The 15,889-nt window shown below is 42.1% G+C and overlaps 1 protein-coding gene across 4 annotated transcripts in view; it reads right to left on the bottom strand.

Annotated features, from left to right (window-relative positions):
* LOC140728603 (solute carrier family 35 member F5-like) overlaps positions 1 to 15,889 on the bottom strand; it is a 177,998-nt gene that overhangs the window by 41,468 nt on the left and 120,641 nt on the right. For all 4 annotated transcript variants that reach the window (XM_073047585.1, XM_073047586.1, XM_073047587.1 and 1 more), the window contains one exon: positions 858 to 1,017. In XM_073047585.1, the coding sequence (XP_072903686.1) occupies positions 858 to 1,017 (160 nt within the window). The remainder of the gene's footprint in view (positions 1 to 857; positions 1,018 to 15,889) is intronic.

Here is a 15,889-nt window from a genome sequence, read left to right as displayed (position 1 = left end):
TGAATGCTCACCAGATGTAATCTGTTGAAATGGTAGAGAGAATTGCTTGTAGCAGCACTGCCAGCAGAGCCTTATCTTGGAAACCAAACAGATCTCATTTATGTTTCATCATCACTGCTGACCCATACCACTGGTGGCAGTTGTGTAATGGGGCAAGGGGATATAACCTTAAATGTGCTGTCCAGAGGGATAGTCTGATGCATATGAAGGCAAACACAATTTGGAGACCAACAAGCAAGGTTCCACATGCCTGTGATCAAATTAAAGATCTCTCTGACATATCATTGCAATGAATTACAGGATTATGGTAGAGATATCACCAGATACATGTAGCTAAACAGTATTTGCTGACTTGTCATACAAAAGAAATTGTAATTCCCAAATTTTGTAAGAGTGACTAAAAGCTTCCAAAAAAATTATGTCCATTATTACCAAATGCATTATAAATAACAATGATCTTTGGAAATAAAGAATTATGGAAGGTTTACTTCATTCTTATTTACTGAATTAAGGGTGAAGGGCGAAAAGTTTAAGGGAAACATGTGGAGAAACTTCTTCATTCAGAGAATCATGTGGGTGTGGAACAAGTTGCAAGTGGTGCACATGAGCTTGCTTTCAACATTGAAGAGAAGATTGGATAGGCAATGGATGATAGGGCTACAGTCCTGGTGCAGGTTGATGGGAATGGGCACTTAAATGGTTTGGCTGGTTTCGATGGGCAGAATGGCCTGATTCTGTGCTCGTTTCTATGACTGCGATGTGTAATACTACGAAACACTTGATAACGTTTGTAGATCATTTTCCTTCAAGTGAACATGTCTTAACAATTCAAAAATAAGCTGTAATAAAAATCATACCACAACCAGAGAAATTCGGACAAAACTGTTCCTATAAGACCATTAATAAGGATGTACATCCATACAGTTCTGGTTGGAAATTCAAAAACCTCAAATCCTGTATAATGAAGAAGGAAAAACCCAGGCCACAGTAGCAGGAGATTAAATAGTCCAACAAACCCTGTATGGAAAAAAGGCAGAATAAAGAAAAAGTTAAATTCAGAACAACTAGCTCTAGGTTTCAAAAAATTAACAATTGGTAAAATCTGAAGATATTTATTCTTTTTCTTACCTAAGATTTTATATATCTAATTTTAAATTCAGTAATACCAGCTTTTCAGCAATGAGCTGCATCCAAAGGTTCAAATTTAGCAAACAAATCAAGGATAATTTTGATTTTGCCTTGATTTAAAAAAAATCATTTTTCAAAAGAACAAGAAAATTAGAGTGATGTATGTAATTAAGATGTTAGCCTTGTTACATTTTCTATTCAAGCATGGCACAGTAATGGATACCTGAGTTCGCCAAATTCAATACCATAAATCACTTACAACAAAACATTAATTTGTTACATTACTATAGTGAACCAATTCGGCAACGAAGGCAAACAGTGCAAAACTGTTTGTTTTTAACAGAAGCACAGTAATCATGGGGTGATGGGGTGGAGATGCCTCTCTACCAAAGGAGGTGTAGGGTGCTCCTTCCCTCTGCTAGCCTGCAGGTCACCCTTCAACACGGTGTAGCATCCTGTGAAGCCATGGGAACAGGTCGTGGATGGTCATATGAGCAGCTAGTGTATATCACAAGTCCTAGTTATGCGACCACTGACACTAAGCAGATAATCTTTGAAGAGTATTGATAATGGTTGGGGTGACCTCTCTTGTAAAGACACTACCCAGAAGAAGGCAATGGCAAACCACTTCTGTAGAAGTCACGTTATTGACCATAATTGCTAACATCATATGACACAGCACATAACGAATGAATGACTATAAAAATTAATGAGCTCTCAGAGTAACTCTCCAAAAATGACAAACACCAGATTTCAAAGTTTCATTCTTAAATTACACTTTTCAGCTTAATTTTTAAAATGTGCCAAAATTGCTTTCTATCAGAGAACTGTTGTCCCTGTTATTCCGTTGTGTTTGCATATCATAAATCTAACTCAAGAGGCAATTGGAGATTGGTTAGTACAACAATGAGGGCATCACTGAGTCGTAGTTGAAATGCGGCCATATTAGGGAGCTTAACATCTAGGAATATACTTTGCATCAAAAGGAAAGGCACGGAAGCATAGAAAGGGGTGCCATCGGTTCAGACTGCTGAATCTTTGTGGGTGAAGTTAAGAAACTGCAAGGGTAAAAAAATCATTATGGGAAACATATCTAGGCCTCCAAATAGTAGCCAAGATGTGGGGTTGAGTTTGCAAAGGGCATGTAAGAAGGGTAATGACAATAGACAATAGGTGCAGAAGTAGACTATTCGGCCCTTCGAGCCTGCACCGCCATTTTGAGATCATGGCTGATCATCTACCATCAATACCCGGTTCCTGTCTTGTCCCCATATCCCTTGATTCCCCTATCCATAAGAATGTCACAATTGTAATGGGGAATTTCAATATACAGGGGGATTGGGAAAATCAGATTGGTGTCAGATTGCAAGAGAGGGTATTTGTTAAGTGCCTACAAGGTGGCTTTTTAGAGCAGCACTAACTAGGGAAAAGACCATCTTAGATTGGGTGCTGTGTAATAACCCAGATCTTATTAGGGAACTTAATATAAAGGAGCCCTTAGGAGGCAGTGATCATAACTGATTGAATTCATACTGCAATTTGAGAGGATGCCGCATAAGTCACATGTATCAGTACTGCAATGGAATAAAGGGAATGTCAGAGACATGAGAGGAGCTTGCCCAGGTGGATTGGAGGAGGATACTGGTGAGGACGACGGCAAAGCAGGGATGGCTGAAGTTTCTGGGAATAGTTCACAAGGCGCAGGATAGATATGTCCCACAGAAGAAGCTGTTCTCAATTGGCAGGGGTAGGCAACCCTGGCTGACAAAGGAAGTTAAGGAATGCATAAAAGGAAGGAAAGGGCATATAAGGTAGCTCTTTTCCCAGAAGCTGTCTGGCCTGCTGAGTTCCTCCAGCATTTTCTGTGTGTTGCTTCGGATTTCTAGCATCGGCAGATTTTCTCTTGTTTGAGTACTTTGTATCAGCCTTCACTGTGGAAGACACTCGCAGTGTGCCAGAGATCTGTAAATGTCAGGGTGCAGGAATGAGTGTCATTTCTATTACAAAGGAAAAAGTGCTAGGCAAACTCAAAGGTTTTAAGGTGGATGGACTACATTCCAGAGTCCTGAGAGAGGTTACAGAAGAGATAACGGATGTATTGGTTATGATCTTTCAAGAATCACTTGAATCTGGCATGGTCCCGGAAGACCGGAAATTGCAAATATCACTCCACTCTTTAAGAAGGGAGGAAGGCAAAAGACAGACAACTATAGGCCAGTTAGCCTAACCTCCATGGTTGGGAAAGTGTTGGAGTCCATTATAAAGGATAAAGTTCCGGGATACTTGGAGACTAATAATAAAATAAGTCAAAGTCAACATGGTTTCTGTGAAGGGAAATCCTGTCTGACCAATCTGTTAAGAGTTCTTCGAGGAAGTAACAAGCAGGGTGGACAAAGGAGAGGAAGAGGATGTCACTTACTTGGATTTTTTGAAGGCAATTGATAAGGTGCCACATGAGGCTGCTTAACAAGACAAAGTCCTATAGCGTTGCAGGAAAGATACTGGCATGGTTAGAGGAATGGCTGACAGCCATGAGGCAGCAAGTGGGAATAATGGGGGCCTTTTCTGGTTGGCTGCCAGTGACTAGTGGTGTTCCTCAGGGGTCAGGATTAGAACCACTACTTTTGACATTGTTTGTCAATGATTTAGATAATGGAATTTATAGCTCTGTGGCAAAGTTTGCAGATGATATGAAGATAAGTGGAGGGGGGATAGTTAGTGCTGAGGAAGCAATGCGATTGCAGCAGGACTTGGACAAATTGGAAGACTGGGCATAAGAAGTGGCAGATGGAATACAGTGTTGGGAAATGTACGTTAATAAACTATTAACTAAATGGGGAGAACATTCAAATATCAGAGAAGCAGGACTTGGGAGTTCTCGTGCAAGACTCCCAGAGGTTAATTTACAGGTTGAGTCTGAGGTAAAGAAGGCAACTGCAATGTTGCCATTATTTCAAGGGGAATAGAATACAAAAGCAAGGAGATAACAGTTTATAAGACACTAAGAGACTAGTCAGGCCACACTTGGAGTACTGTCAACTGTTTTGGGCCCCATATCTCAGAAAGGATGTGTTGTCATTGGAGAGTCCAGAGGAGGTTCAGAAGGATGATTCCGGGAATGAAGGGGTTAACATATGAGAAGTGTTTGGCCGCTTTGGAACTATACTCACTGGAATTTAGAAGAAGAATCCAGCCTGGGGGGGGGGGGGCGGGGGAAGACAGTCTCATTGAAACCTACCAAATGTTTAAAGGACAAGATACAGTGAATGCGGAGAAGATGTTTTCTATGCTGGGGGTATTCAGATCTAGACGACATTGCCTCAAGATTGAGGGGTAACCTTTTAGAACAGTGGTAAGGAGGAATTTTTTTTTTGGCCGGAGAGTAGTGAATCTGTGGAATGCTCTACCATAGACTCCAGTGGAGTCCGTGGGTATATTTAAAGCAGATTTTGATATTTTTCTGATTGGTCAGGGCATCAAAAGATATGGCAAAAAGGCAGGTGTATAGGGTAAAGTGGGATCTAGGATCAGCCATTATGGAATGGAGGAACATACTTGATGGGCTGAATAGCCTAATTCATCTCCTATGTCTTATGGTCTAATATTATGTTTATATGAAAAAATATAGTCATGGATCTTATTGCCAAATTGGTGATCAGAAAACTATTTCAAATTACCTTTGTTATATCATAGCAACTTCACACAATGTAACTTTATACAAAAATGTCACGATAGTGATAGTAATTAAAGTTTGAAGAAAACTAGTGAAACATGGAAGATAAGTTTTAAATAAAAATCTAAATAAAAATACCAATACAAATGCAAAAGATAAAGTCTAAGCAGCACACACAAAATGTTGGAGGAACTCAGCAGGCCAGGCAGCATCTATAAAAAGAGTAAACAGTTGACATTTCAGGCTGAGACCCTTCATCACAACTAGAAAAAAAGATGAAAAGTCTGAGGAGAAAGTACACGGTTGCAGGTGATAGGTGGACTGGCAAGGGGCAGGAATATAGCGAAGAGCTGGAAAATTGATAGGTGGAAGAGATAAAGGGCTGGAGAAGGGGTAACCTGATAGGAGAGTGTAGAAGACCACGGAAGAAAGGGAAGGGGAGGAGCATCAGAGGCAGGTGACGGACAGGTAAGGAAATAATGTGAGAAAGTCTAATATAGTCTAAAGCTAATTACTGGTTGTGTCAAAAGAAAAAGCATTTCATTCGAATTCATATGTAGCCAGTATTAGAAAATCAATGTTGATACAAACTTGCATGAAAAGATTCAGTGAAGCATGTCACACAAAATGCTGGTGGAACACAGCAGGCCAGGCAGCATCTATAGGGAGAAGCACTGCCGACATTTTGGGCCGACACCCTTCGTCAGCATGTTATTGAAGCAAGTTATTGCTTTTACTGACAAAACTTTATGTATAACAAGAAAATATCACTAAAAGTACTAGTTTAATGTGTTTTAGATTAAGACATAAAGTACTTTGGGGAAATAAGGTGATGGAAAAAAGTTATCTAACTGGCTTTGATAAAATTCATTCATTTGCAAGTACCACAAATTAAACAGCCTTGTCCCAACAAAGAAATTTAATTTTGTACATACAAATGCCGGAGACATAATTTTGGTCAAACAAAGCAAGTGATTTATACTTGAAATCAAAGCATTTGAAATTGCTGGTATAGAAGTGGTATCCTTATAAACAATGTGAAGGAGGCCTTGCATATTTTCAGAGAGATTTCCATTGCTTTTCTACTGAATAGGAAGCAAAATTATGCAGATTTAAAATGAATACCCACAGGTACTTCACTTCATTGTATTCAGTGCACAAGGCTGACAAGCAACAGATAACCCAACCAAATTAGTCTACAGATATATCCAAGTTAAAATTTAATATCTTAATGTTGCTAATTGTTCAATTTTATCTGTTCTACTAGGCATTTATTCATGTCAAATATGTAATTTGGATTTCCAGTTTAAGAGAATGTGATTTTTAGCCTGATTTATTATAGAGTAAAACAAGAACTTTTATTATTCTATAATTGATACTGCTCTGAGTATCTTTCAGTTGGTGATAAAACGTTAATTATTCCAAAAATTACAATGAAACCACAGCAGTTTTATTTTCTGCTACAATCTAACATATAGTAAGTATTCAAGACATTCAACAATCCAGACTACCAACAAACAGCAACACTATTTAGAAAAGCTTCAGATTCAAACAATTTTTTAATTTTAATATCACTTCGGTTAACCTCTTAAGACATACAAGGAACAATTTCTATTAAGAAAACAAACCAGAGAAAACTCCAACAGCACTAACAAAAAATACAACAGGACATTGTGACTTTCAAATATTCTCCTCCTATTCGTTTTAATCCCGAAAATGACTTTTTGATTTCCCCTGCAAGTTCAGAGTACATTTATTATCAAAGTTGAGATTCCTCTCCTAACAGGTAGCCATGAAACAAGGTTGCAGAGAGGCTTGGTCAGTTTAGGAGAGTGGGCAAAGAAATGGCAGATGAGATACAATGTTGAGAAATGTACGGTTGTACATTTTGGAAGAAGAAATAATCGGGCAGATTATTATTTAGATGGGAAGAAAATTCAAAAATTGGAAGTGCAAAGGGACTTGGGGGTCCTCGTGCAGGATACCCTAAAGGTTAACCACCAGGTTGGATCAGCAGTAAGGAAAGCGAAAGCTATGTTGGCATTCATTTGAAGAGGAATAGTGTATAAGAGTAAGGAGGTGTTGATGAGGCTCTATGGGGCACCGGTGAGACCTCATTTGGAATACTGTGTGCAGTTTTGGGCTCCCTATCTTAGAAGGGATGTACTCATGCTAGAGAGTTCAGAGAAGATTTACAAGGATGATTCCTGGAATGCAGGGGGTTCCATATGAGGAGCATATGTCATATGGTATCTTGGACTGTATTCATTAGCGCATAGAAGAATGAGAGGCGATCTCATAGAACCATTTTGAATGTTGAAAGGAATGGACAGAGTAGATGTGGAAAGGCCATTTCCCTTGGTGGGTGAGTCCAGGACAAGAAGCCACAGTCTTAGAATTTGAGGGTACCCATTTAAAACAGAGATGAGGAGAAATTTTTTTAGCCAGAGGATCGTAGATTTATGGAATTCGTTGCCACATACAGCTGTGGAGGCCCGATCATTGAGGGTGTTTAAGGAGGAGATTGATAGGTATCTAATTAGTCAGGGTATTAAGGGATATGGGGAAAAAGCCAGAAATTGGAACTAGATGGAAGAATAGTTTTTAGCTCATGGTGGAGTGGTGGAGCAGACTCGATGGGCCGAATGGCCAACTTCTGCTCCTTTGTCTTGTGATCTTGTGAATAAAACTCAAAAATCCCATATGTATGGAAAAAAAAGACTGTCTTAAACCCAATGTGCAGCGAATAAAAAAACCACATCATTCACAGAAACATAGAAAACTTACAGCACAATACAGGCCCTTCGGCCCACAAAGTTGTGCCGAACATGTCCCTACCTTAGAAATTACCTAGGCTTACCCATAGCCCTCTACTTTGCAAAGCTCCATGTACCTATCCAGGAGTCTCTTAAAAGACCCTATCGTATCCGCCTCCACCACCGTTGCCAGTAGCCCATTCCATGCACTCACCACTCTCTGAGTAAAAAACTTACCCCTGACATCTCTTCTGTAGCTACTCCCCAGCACCTTAAACCTATGTCCTCTTGTGGCAACCATTTCAGCCCTGGGATAAAGCCTGGGACTATCCATACGATCAATGCCTCTCAGCAGCTTATACACCTCTATCAGGTCACCTCTCATCCTCCTTTGCTCCAAGGAGAAAAGGCTGAGTTCACTCAACCTATTCTCATAAGGCATACTCCCCAATCTAGGCAACATCCTTGCAAATCTCCTCTGCACCCTTTCTATGGTTTCCATGTCCTTCCTGTAGTGAGGCGACCAGAACTGAGCACGGTACTCCAAGTGGTGTCTGACCAGGGTCCTATATAGCTGCAACATTACCTCTTGGCTCCTAAATTCATTTCCATGATAGATGAAGGCAAATACACTGTATGGCTTCTTAACCACAGAGTCAATGTGCGCAGCTGCTTTGAGCGTCCTATGGACTCGGACCCCAAGATTCCTCTGATCCTCCACACTGCCAAGAGTCTTACCATTAATACTATATTCTGCCATCATATTTTACCTACTAAAATGAATCACTTCACACTTAACTGGGTTGAACTTCATCTGCCACTTCTCAGCCCAGTGTTGGATCCTATCAATGACCTGCTGTAACCTCTGACAGCTCTCCACACTATCCACAACACCTGCAACCTTTGTGTCATCAGCAAACTTGCTAACCCATCCCTCCACTTCCTCATCCAGGTCATTTATAAAAATCACGAAGAGCAAGAGTCCCAGAACAGATCCCTGAGGCACTCCACTGGTGACCGACCTCTATGCAAAATATGACCCATCTACAACCACTCTTTACCTTCTGTGGGCAAGCCAGTTCTGTATCCACAAAACAATGTCCCCTTGGATCCTAGGCCTCCTTACTTTCTCAATAAGTCTTGCATGGGGTACCTTATCAAATGCCTTGCTGAAATCCATATACACTACATCGACTGCTCTTCCTTCATCAATGTGTTTTGTCACATCCTCAAAAAACTCAATCAGGCTCGTAAGGCACGACCTGCCCTTGACAAAGCCATGCTGACTATTTCTAATCATATTATACCTCTCCAAATATTCATAATCCTGCCTCTCAGGATCTTCTCCATCAACTAATCTTCTGGAACAGATTTATTACAGCCTTTGCACACCATGGTTCCTGTACCCTACCATAAATTCCGTCTCATTGGAATGTACCTAGGCAGAACTCCACGCAAATATCCCCTGAACAGTTGCCACATTTCTTTCATATATTTCCGAGAATATTTGTTCCCAATTTATGCTTCCAAGTTCTTGTCTGATAGCCTCATATTTCCCCTTACTCCAATTAAATGTTTCCCTAATTTGTCTGTTCCTATCCCTCTCCAATGCTATGATAAAGGAGATAGAATTGTGATCTCTATCTCCAAACTCCCTCTCACTGAGAGATCGGACACCTGACCAGGTTCATTTCCCAATACCAGATCAAGTACAGCCTCTCCTCTTGTAGGCTTATCTACATGTTGTGTCAAGAAACCTGCTTGAACACACTTAACAAACTCCAAGGCAACACAAGTGAATCTGCAGATGCTGGAAATAAATAAAAACACAAAATGCTGGCAGAACTCAGCAGGCCAGACAGCATCTATGGGAGGAGGTAGTGATGATGTTTCCGGCCAAAACCCTTCATCAGGAGTTCGGCCCAAAACGTCGTCACTACCTCCTCCCATAGATGCTGTCTGGCCTGCTGAGTTCTGCCAGCATTTTGTGTTTTTAACAAACTCCACCCCATTTAAACCCCTTGCTGTAGGGAAATGCCAATCAATATTGGGAAATTATAATCTCCCATCACGACATCTCTGTTATTATTACACCTTTCCAAGATCTGTTTCCTTATCTGCTCCTTGATATCCCTGTTACTATTGGGCAGCCTATAAAAAACACCCAGTAAAGTTATTGACCCCCCTTCCTGTTCTTCAGCTCCACCCATAGAGACTCCGTAGACAATCCCTCCATGACGTCCACCTTTTCTGCAGCCGTGACACTATCTCTGATCAACAGTGCCATGCCCCCACCTCTTTTGCCTCCCTCCCTGTCCTTTCTGAAACATCTAAAACCCGGCACTTGAAGTAACCATTCCTGTCCCTGAGCCATCCAAGTCTCTGTAATGGCCACCACATCATATCTCCAAGTACTGATCCACGCTCTAAGCTCATCCGCTTTGTTCACAACACTCCTTGTGTTAAAATAGACACATCTCAAACCTTCGGTCTGAGCACGTCCCTTCTCCATCACCAGCCTATCCTCCCTCACACATGGTCTCCTAGCTTTCTCTATTTGTGAACCAGCTGCCTCTTCCCCAGTCTCTTCAGTTTAGTTCCCACCCCCCGAAAATTCTAGTTTAAACTCTCCCCAGTAGCCTTAGCAAACCTCTCTGCCAGGTCAGAGCGCACCCCTTCTCTATCACCTGCCTATCCTTCCTTTCGCACTGTCTACAAGGTTTCTCTATTTGTGAGCCAACCTCCTCTTCCCCAGTCTCTTCAGTTCGGTTCCCACCCCCTAACAATTCTAGTTTAAACTCTCCCCAGCAGTGTTAGCAAATCTCTCCACCAGGATTTTGGTCTCCCTGGGATTCAAGTGCAACCCGTCCTTTTTATACAGGTCACACCCACCCCAAAAGAGGTCCCAATGATCCAGAAATCTGAACCCCTGCCCCCTGCTCCAATCCCTCAGCCACGCATTTATCCTCCACCTCATTCTATTCCTGTACTCATTGTCACGTGGCACAGGCAGTAATCCCGAGATTACCACCTTTGCGGTGTTCTCTACGGTTTATCACCTTGTTGTAGTGGAGAAGCTTGTGTGGTCCTGAGATCCCGAGAGCGATGTTGTCTGGAGCTATGCTCCTGGTAGGGTCACCCATGGCGGTAAGGTCGAGGGTGAGGTGCCTGACAAAGAACAATCCAACCAAGACCTCAACGATGGAACAGGCGGACAAAGTTACTTCAAACTCAACGGCTGTGAAGGCGGATGAAGGCTGCAACAAATCCATCAACTCCAATCATCGTGGTTTCCATGCCATTGGAATCAGTTGGTTGATTTGTGAAGTATCGTGTGCTTCTTGGAGTGCAACATCAAATACACGTCAAACAAATACACGCACAGGCGTCTTCGCTCTGTGGAAACGGAACAAAGACCATCATCCTCGACCGCGAGGGATAGCCACGACTACCTTTGTGGTCCTGCTTTTCAACTTCCTTCCTAACTCCCTGTAGTCTTTTTTCAGGAGCTCTTTCCTTTTCCTACCTATGTCATTGGTACCAATATGTACCACGACCTCTGGATGTTCTCCCTCCCACTGCAGGATATCTTGGACGCGATTAGAAACATCCTGGACCCTGGCACCTGGGAGGAAAACTACCATCCGAGTTTCTTTCCTGCATCCACAGAATTGCCTGCCTGACCCCCCTAACTATAGAGTCCCCCTATCACTACTGCCTTCCTCTTCCTTTCCCTACCCTTCTGAGCCACAGGGCCGGACTCTGCCAGAGGCACAGCCACTGTTGCTTCCCCCCTCCCCCCCTCCCGACTGTGACCCACTTGTCTGTCTCCTGTGGCCCCAGTGTGACCACCTGCCTATAACTCCTTTCTATCATCTCTTCGCTCTCCCTGACCAGACGAAGGTCATCAAGCTGCATCTCCAGTTCTCTAACATGGTCCCTTAGGAACTGCAGCTCGACACATCGGGTGCAGATATGGCGGTCCAGGAGGCTGGGAGACTCCAGGACCTCCAACATCTGACACATAGCACAGAAAACAAGCCTCACACACATACTACTTCCTTTCCACAATTAACACAGGTAAACCTACCACGCTTCGCCCCATTACCGCCTAAACCCGTTAAGCCAAAGCCCTATCACTCTGCTGCCCGCTGGATATGGCGGTCTTCTTTTTAAACCTTTCCCGCTCTACTGGCTGATGTCACGCGCCTGCGCAGTCTTGCCTCTCTTTTACCCTGAGTAGTAAAACTGCCTTCACTCCAGAAATCCTTCGCCGTTTACCCGCAGCTTTCTTGCTCCGAATCAAAATAAGAAAATAAGAGAGTAAGATAACCTGTACAAAAGACCACTGCCACTGAACACCCAAAGTGCAATAAAAAAATCATGCGAACAGTAACCGCAAGCAAATAGCACTTCAGAAAAAAAGAGTCTGAGAGCCATAATTCAGTGCAGAGCCGAGTAAACACATCAAGCAAGGACCCGAACCAACCCGTATATTGTCTCAGGTCCTGACACCTTGATATTTTCAATCAGGCCCGGCGTTTAAATCTCCGCCTGAACAATGGGTCTTGGTGCTTGGATACGCCAGACTTCGTGCCTTGATTCAGCCTGTAAACCTCCATCTGCACATTGTGTTCAGTTGTGTCTGGCGCTTGGACCCAGCAGATTCGATTTGGTCTGTGCCCAATCTTTCATGTTCTTCCACGCTCTCGGTGGCACGTCCGCTGTCTGGGTTCTGCCACACTGAAGGGATGTTGCAGACTATTACTTTTGATGATTATTTGCCAGAGAAATATGGTCATCAAAGTACTTAGTTGCTATCCTTGTTTCGTTAGCCACCATCAGAAATTGAGAGGTTCACCAGTGCCCTCTCAAACCAGAAGATTCCCACTAAATCTGGGAATATTTATTTCAGTATAGTATTTAATTACTTTGTCTATTTAGTTTTACCAAAATAGGCTAAAGGACTGGAATATGAGATTTTCAGACAGATGCCGTAGGTAGACTGTGGAATTGGGTTGTTCAATTAGGCACAAAGGAGTTTGGTATATTCCAGGTGACCGAGCAGTCCTTTTTAGGAGCAGCACTCTTTACCCTCAGACGAGGGAGGGGACTAGAAAAGATGTCCAAAACATTGGTTGTCCCACAACATCAGGCAGTTTACCCCAACAGCAGTTGAAAACATACAAAACTGATATTTTTTAGAACTTGGAATGTGCGGACTCTTATAGATGGTGACATAATATGGACTCAGTGGCCACCTACAAACACGTAACAAAAATGCACAAATGTAACCACCACCGGTGAATATTTCAAGCAACCAATCAAATCACAATTTGGTTCAATGGTGCTACAGAAAGAGAAAATGATCACATAAAAACATATGGAAGGAAGAATTAAAAACAAGGTAATTATAATGCCGGACCTTCAGTTAGTCAAAGGAAAAGTAGAATAGGAAATAAAGTGCAAAGATACATACATTTCAAAACAAAACAGTAATGCAGGGATTTCAAACTATGTAAATTAAACAAGATCAGTCTAAAGATATATATTTTTAAAATATACTCTGAAGAAATGTTTTAGCCATTAAGTGAAATTCCCACAAGGTGGTTGACCAAGTTTTGGGTGATGATGTTGGACAAGTAGATGGAAAGCAAGTGGAAACACAGTTTTGTTGGCAGTGACCTATAATTTAATTTGAATTAGTGGAGCTGTGAAAAAGATATACAAAAAGTACAAGATTCTTAGAAAAGGGCCATATCATCAAATCAATCCAGTTGCTTCACAGCAAATGTAGTTAAAGAAATCGGCTGAGTAGCAACTTTGGGGAAGTTGGGGTCCTCAGGAATAGGTCCATATAGATCATCTACTTGGTTAAATGCACCTGAACGTGTTTCAGTGCCTTCTGTATTTATATGCTCACCCCCATATTTACTAAGGTTAGGGAGGTTCACAAAACCTCTGCCAAATCAGGTGTAATTATCCATTATCATTCATAACTGGATACCATAGCTGCTGTAGAATTTTGATCTAATCCACTGGTTGTGGCAATACTCCAAATGTCTAAACCGGGGTCTACAGACCCCTCATTTAATGATAGTGGTTCATGGCATAAAAAGGTTGTGAAACCCTAGTCTACACTATTGCTTCAAAAGATGAGTAGAGGCAAAATTCCATTTCAAGAACACAGGAAATCAAAGCAGGAGTCTGCCATTCAACACTATGTACCTTCTCCACCATTCAACAAAATCATGGTTGATCCTTTACCACAGTGATGTTTTCTTGCCCCACACCAATCTGTCATTTCACTTAATGTTACAAAACCTATATTATTTTTAATGGATTAGCTGAATGAGCCTCCACAGCTCTTTTGAATACAGGTTCACTGTCCTCCAGATGAAGAGGAACAGTGAAGTAGTGATTAGCAGAATGCTTTACACTATCAGCGACCTGCGTTCAATTCCCACCATTGTCTGTAAGGAGTTTGTACATTCTCCACGTGACTGCATGGGTTTCCTCCCGGTGCTCTGGCTTTCTCCCACTGTTCAAAGGTGTACCAGTTGGTCAAATAGTTGTTGTAAATTGTCCTGTGCATTATTAGGCTAAGGTTAAATCAGGGATTGCTCGGTGATGCAGCTAAAAGGGCGGTAAAGGTCTGTTTCATGCTGTATTTCAAATAAGTGAATAAAATCTGTCCTCATCTCAGCCAAGAATAACTGACCCCTTACTTTTTGAGACCGTGACCCCTAAATCTAGCTATACTACCATGGGATCTATCATCCCTGCATCTATTCTGTCCCAAAAGAAACACGTATTTTTCAAAAAGATTAACTTCCCTTTTTTTTTAAAAACTCCAGATTATGTGCCTGGTCTACCTAATCTTTTATCATATGACAATATTCCTATGTCAGAAATCAAACTGGTTAACCTCTGTTGCACATCCTTGATGGCAACGATACTGTTCCTGTATAACAAAGTGTTTCAACAGACAATAGATGCAGGAGTAGGCCATTCGGCCCTTCAAGCCAGCACTGCCATTCACTGTGATCATGGCTGATCATCCACAATCAGTACCCTGTTCCTGCCATCTCCCCATATCCCTTGACTCTGCTGACTTTCAGAGCTCAATCTAACTCTTTCTTGAAAGCATCCAGAGAATTGGCCTCCACTGCCTTCTGAGGCAGAGCATTCCACAGATCCACAACTCTCCGGGTGAAAAAGTTTCCCTCAACTCCGTTCTAAATGGCCTACCCCTTATTCTTAAACTGTGGCCTCTGGTTCTGGACTCTCCCAACATCCGGAACATGTTTCCTGCCTCTAGCGCATCCAATCCCTTGTATAATCTTGTATGTTTCAATCAGATCCCCTCTCATCCTTCTAAATTCTAGTGTATACAAGCCCAGTCGCTCCAATCTTTCAACATATGACAGTCCTGCCATCCTGGGAATTAAGCTCGTGAACCTACGCTGCGCTCCCTCAATAGCAAGAATGTCCTTCCTCAAATTTGGAGACCAAAACTGAACACAAAACTCCAGGTGTGGTCTCACCAGGGCCCTGTACTACTGCAGAAGAACCTCTTTGCTCCTATACTCAACTCCCCTTGTTATGAAGGCCAACATGCCATTAGCTTTCTTCACTGCCTGCTGTACCTGCATGCTTACTTTCAGTGACTGATGAACAAGGACACCTAGATCTCGTTGTACTTCCCCTTTTCCTAACTTGACACTGTTCAGAGAGTAATCTGCCTTCCTGTTCTTGCCAGCAAAGTGGATAACCTCATTTTTATCCACATTAAACTGCATCTGCCATGCATCAGCCCACTCACCCAACCAGTCCAAGTCACCCTACATTCTCATAACATCCTCCTCACATTACATACTGCCATCCAGCTTTGTGTCATCTGCAAATTTGCTAATGTTACTTTTAATCCCTTCATCTAAATCATTAATGTATATTGTAAATAGCTGCAGTCCCAGCACCGAGACTTGCGGTACCCCACTAGTCACTGCCTGCCTTTCTGAAAAGGACCCATTAATCCCTACTCTGTTTCCTGTCTGCCAACCAATTTTCTATCCATGTCATTACCTACCCCCAATACCATGTACTCCAATTTTGCCTACTAATTTCCTATGTGGGACCTTATCAAAGGCTTTCTGAAGGTCCAGGTACACTACATCCACTGGCTCTCCCCTGTCCATTTTCATAGTTACATCCTCAAAAAATTCCAAGATTAGTCAAACATGATGTTCCCTTCATAAATCCATGCTGACTCGGACCGATCCAGTTACTGCTTTCCAAATGTGTCGCTATTTCATCTTTTATAATTGACTCC

The sequence above is a fragment of the Hemitrygon akajei genome, chromosome 5, assembly GCF_048418815.1.
Source record: "Hemitrygon akajei chromosome 5, sHemAka1.3, whole genome shotgun sequence".
Taxonomy (NCBI): domain Eukaryota; kingdom Metazoa; phylum Chordata; class Chondrichthyes; order Myliobatiformes; family Dasyatidae; genus Hemitrygon; species Hemitrygon akajei.
This window is presented reverse-complemented; position numbering and strand designations above follow the sequence as displayed.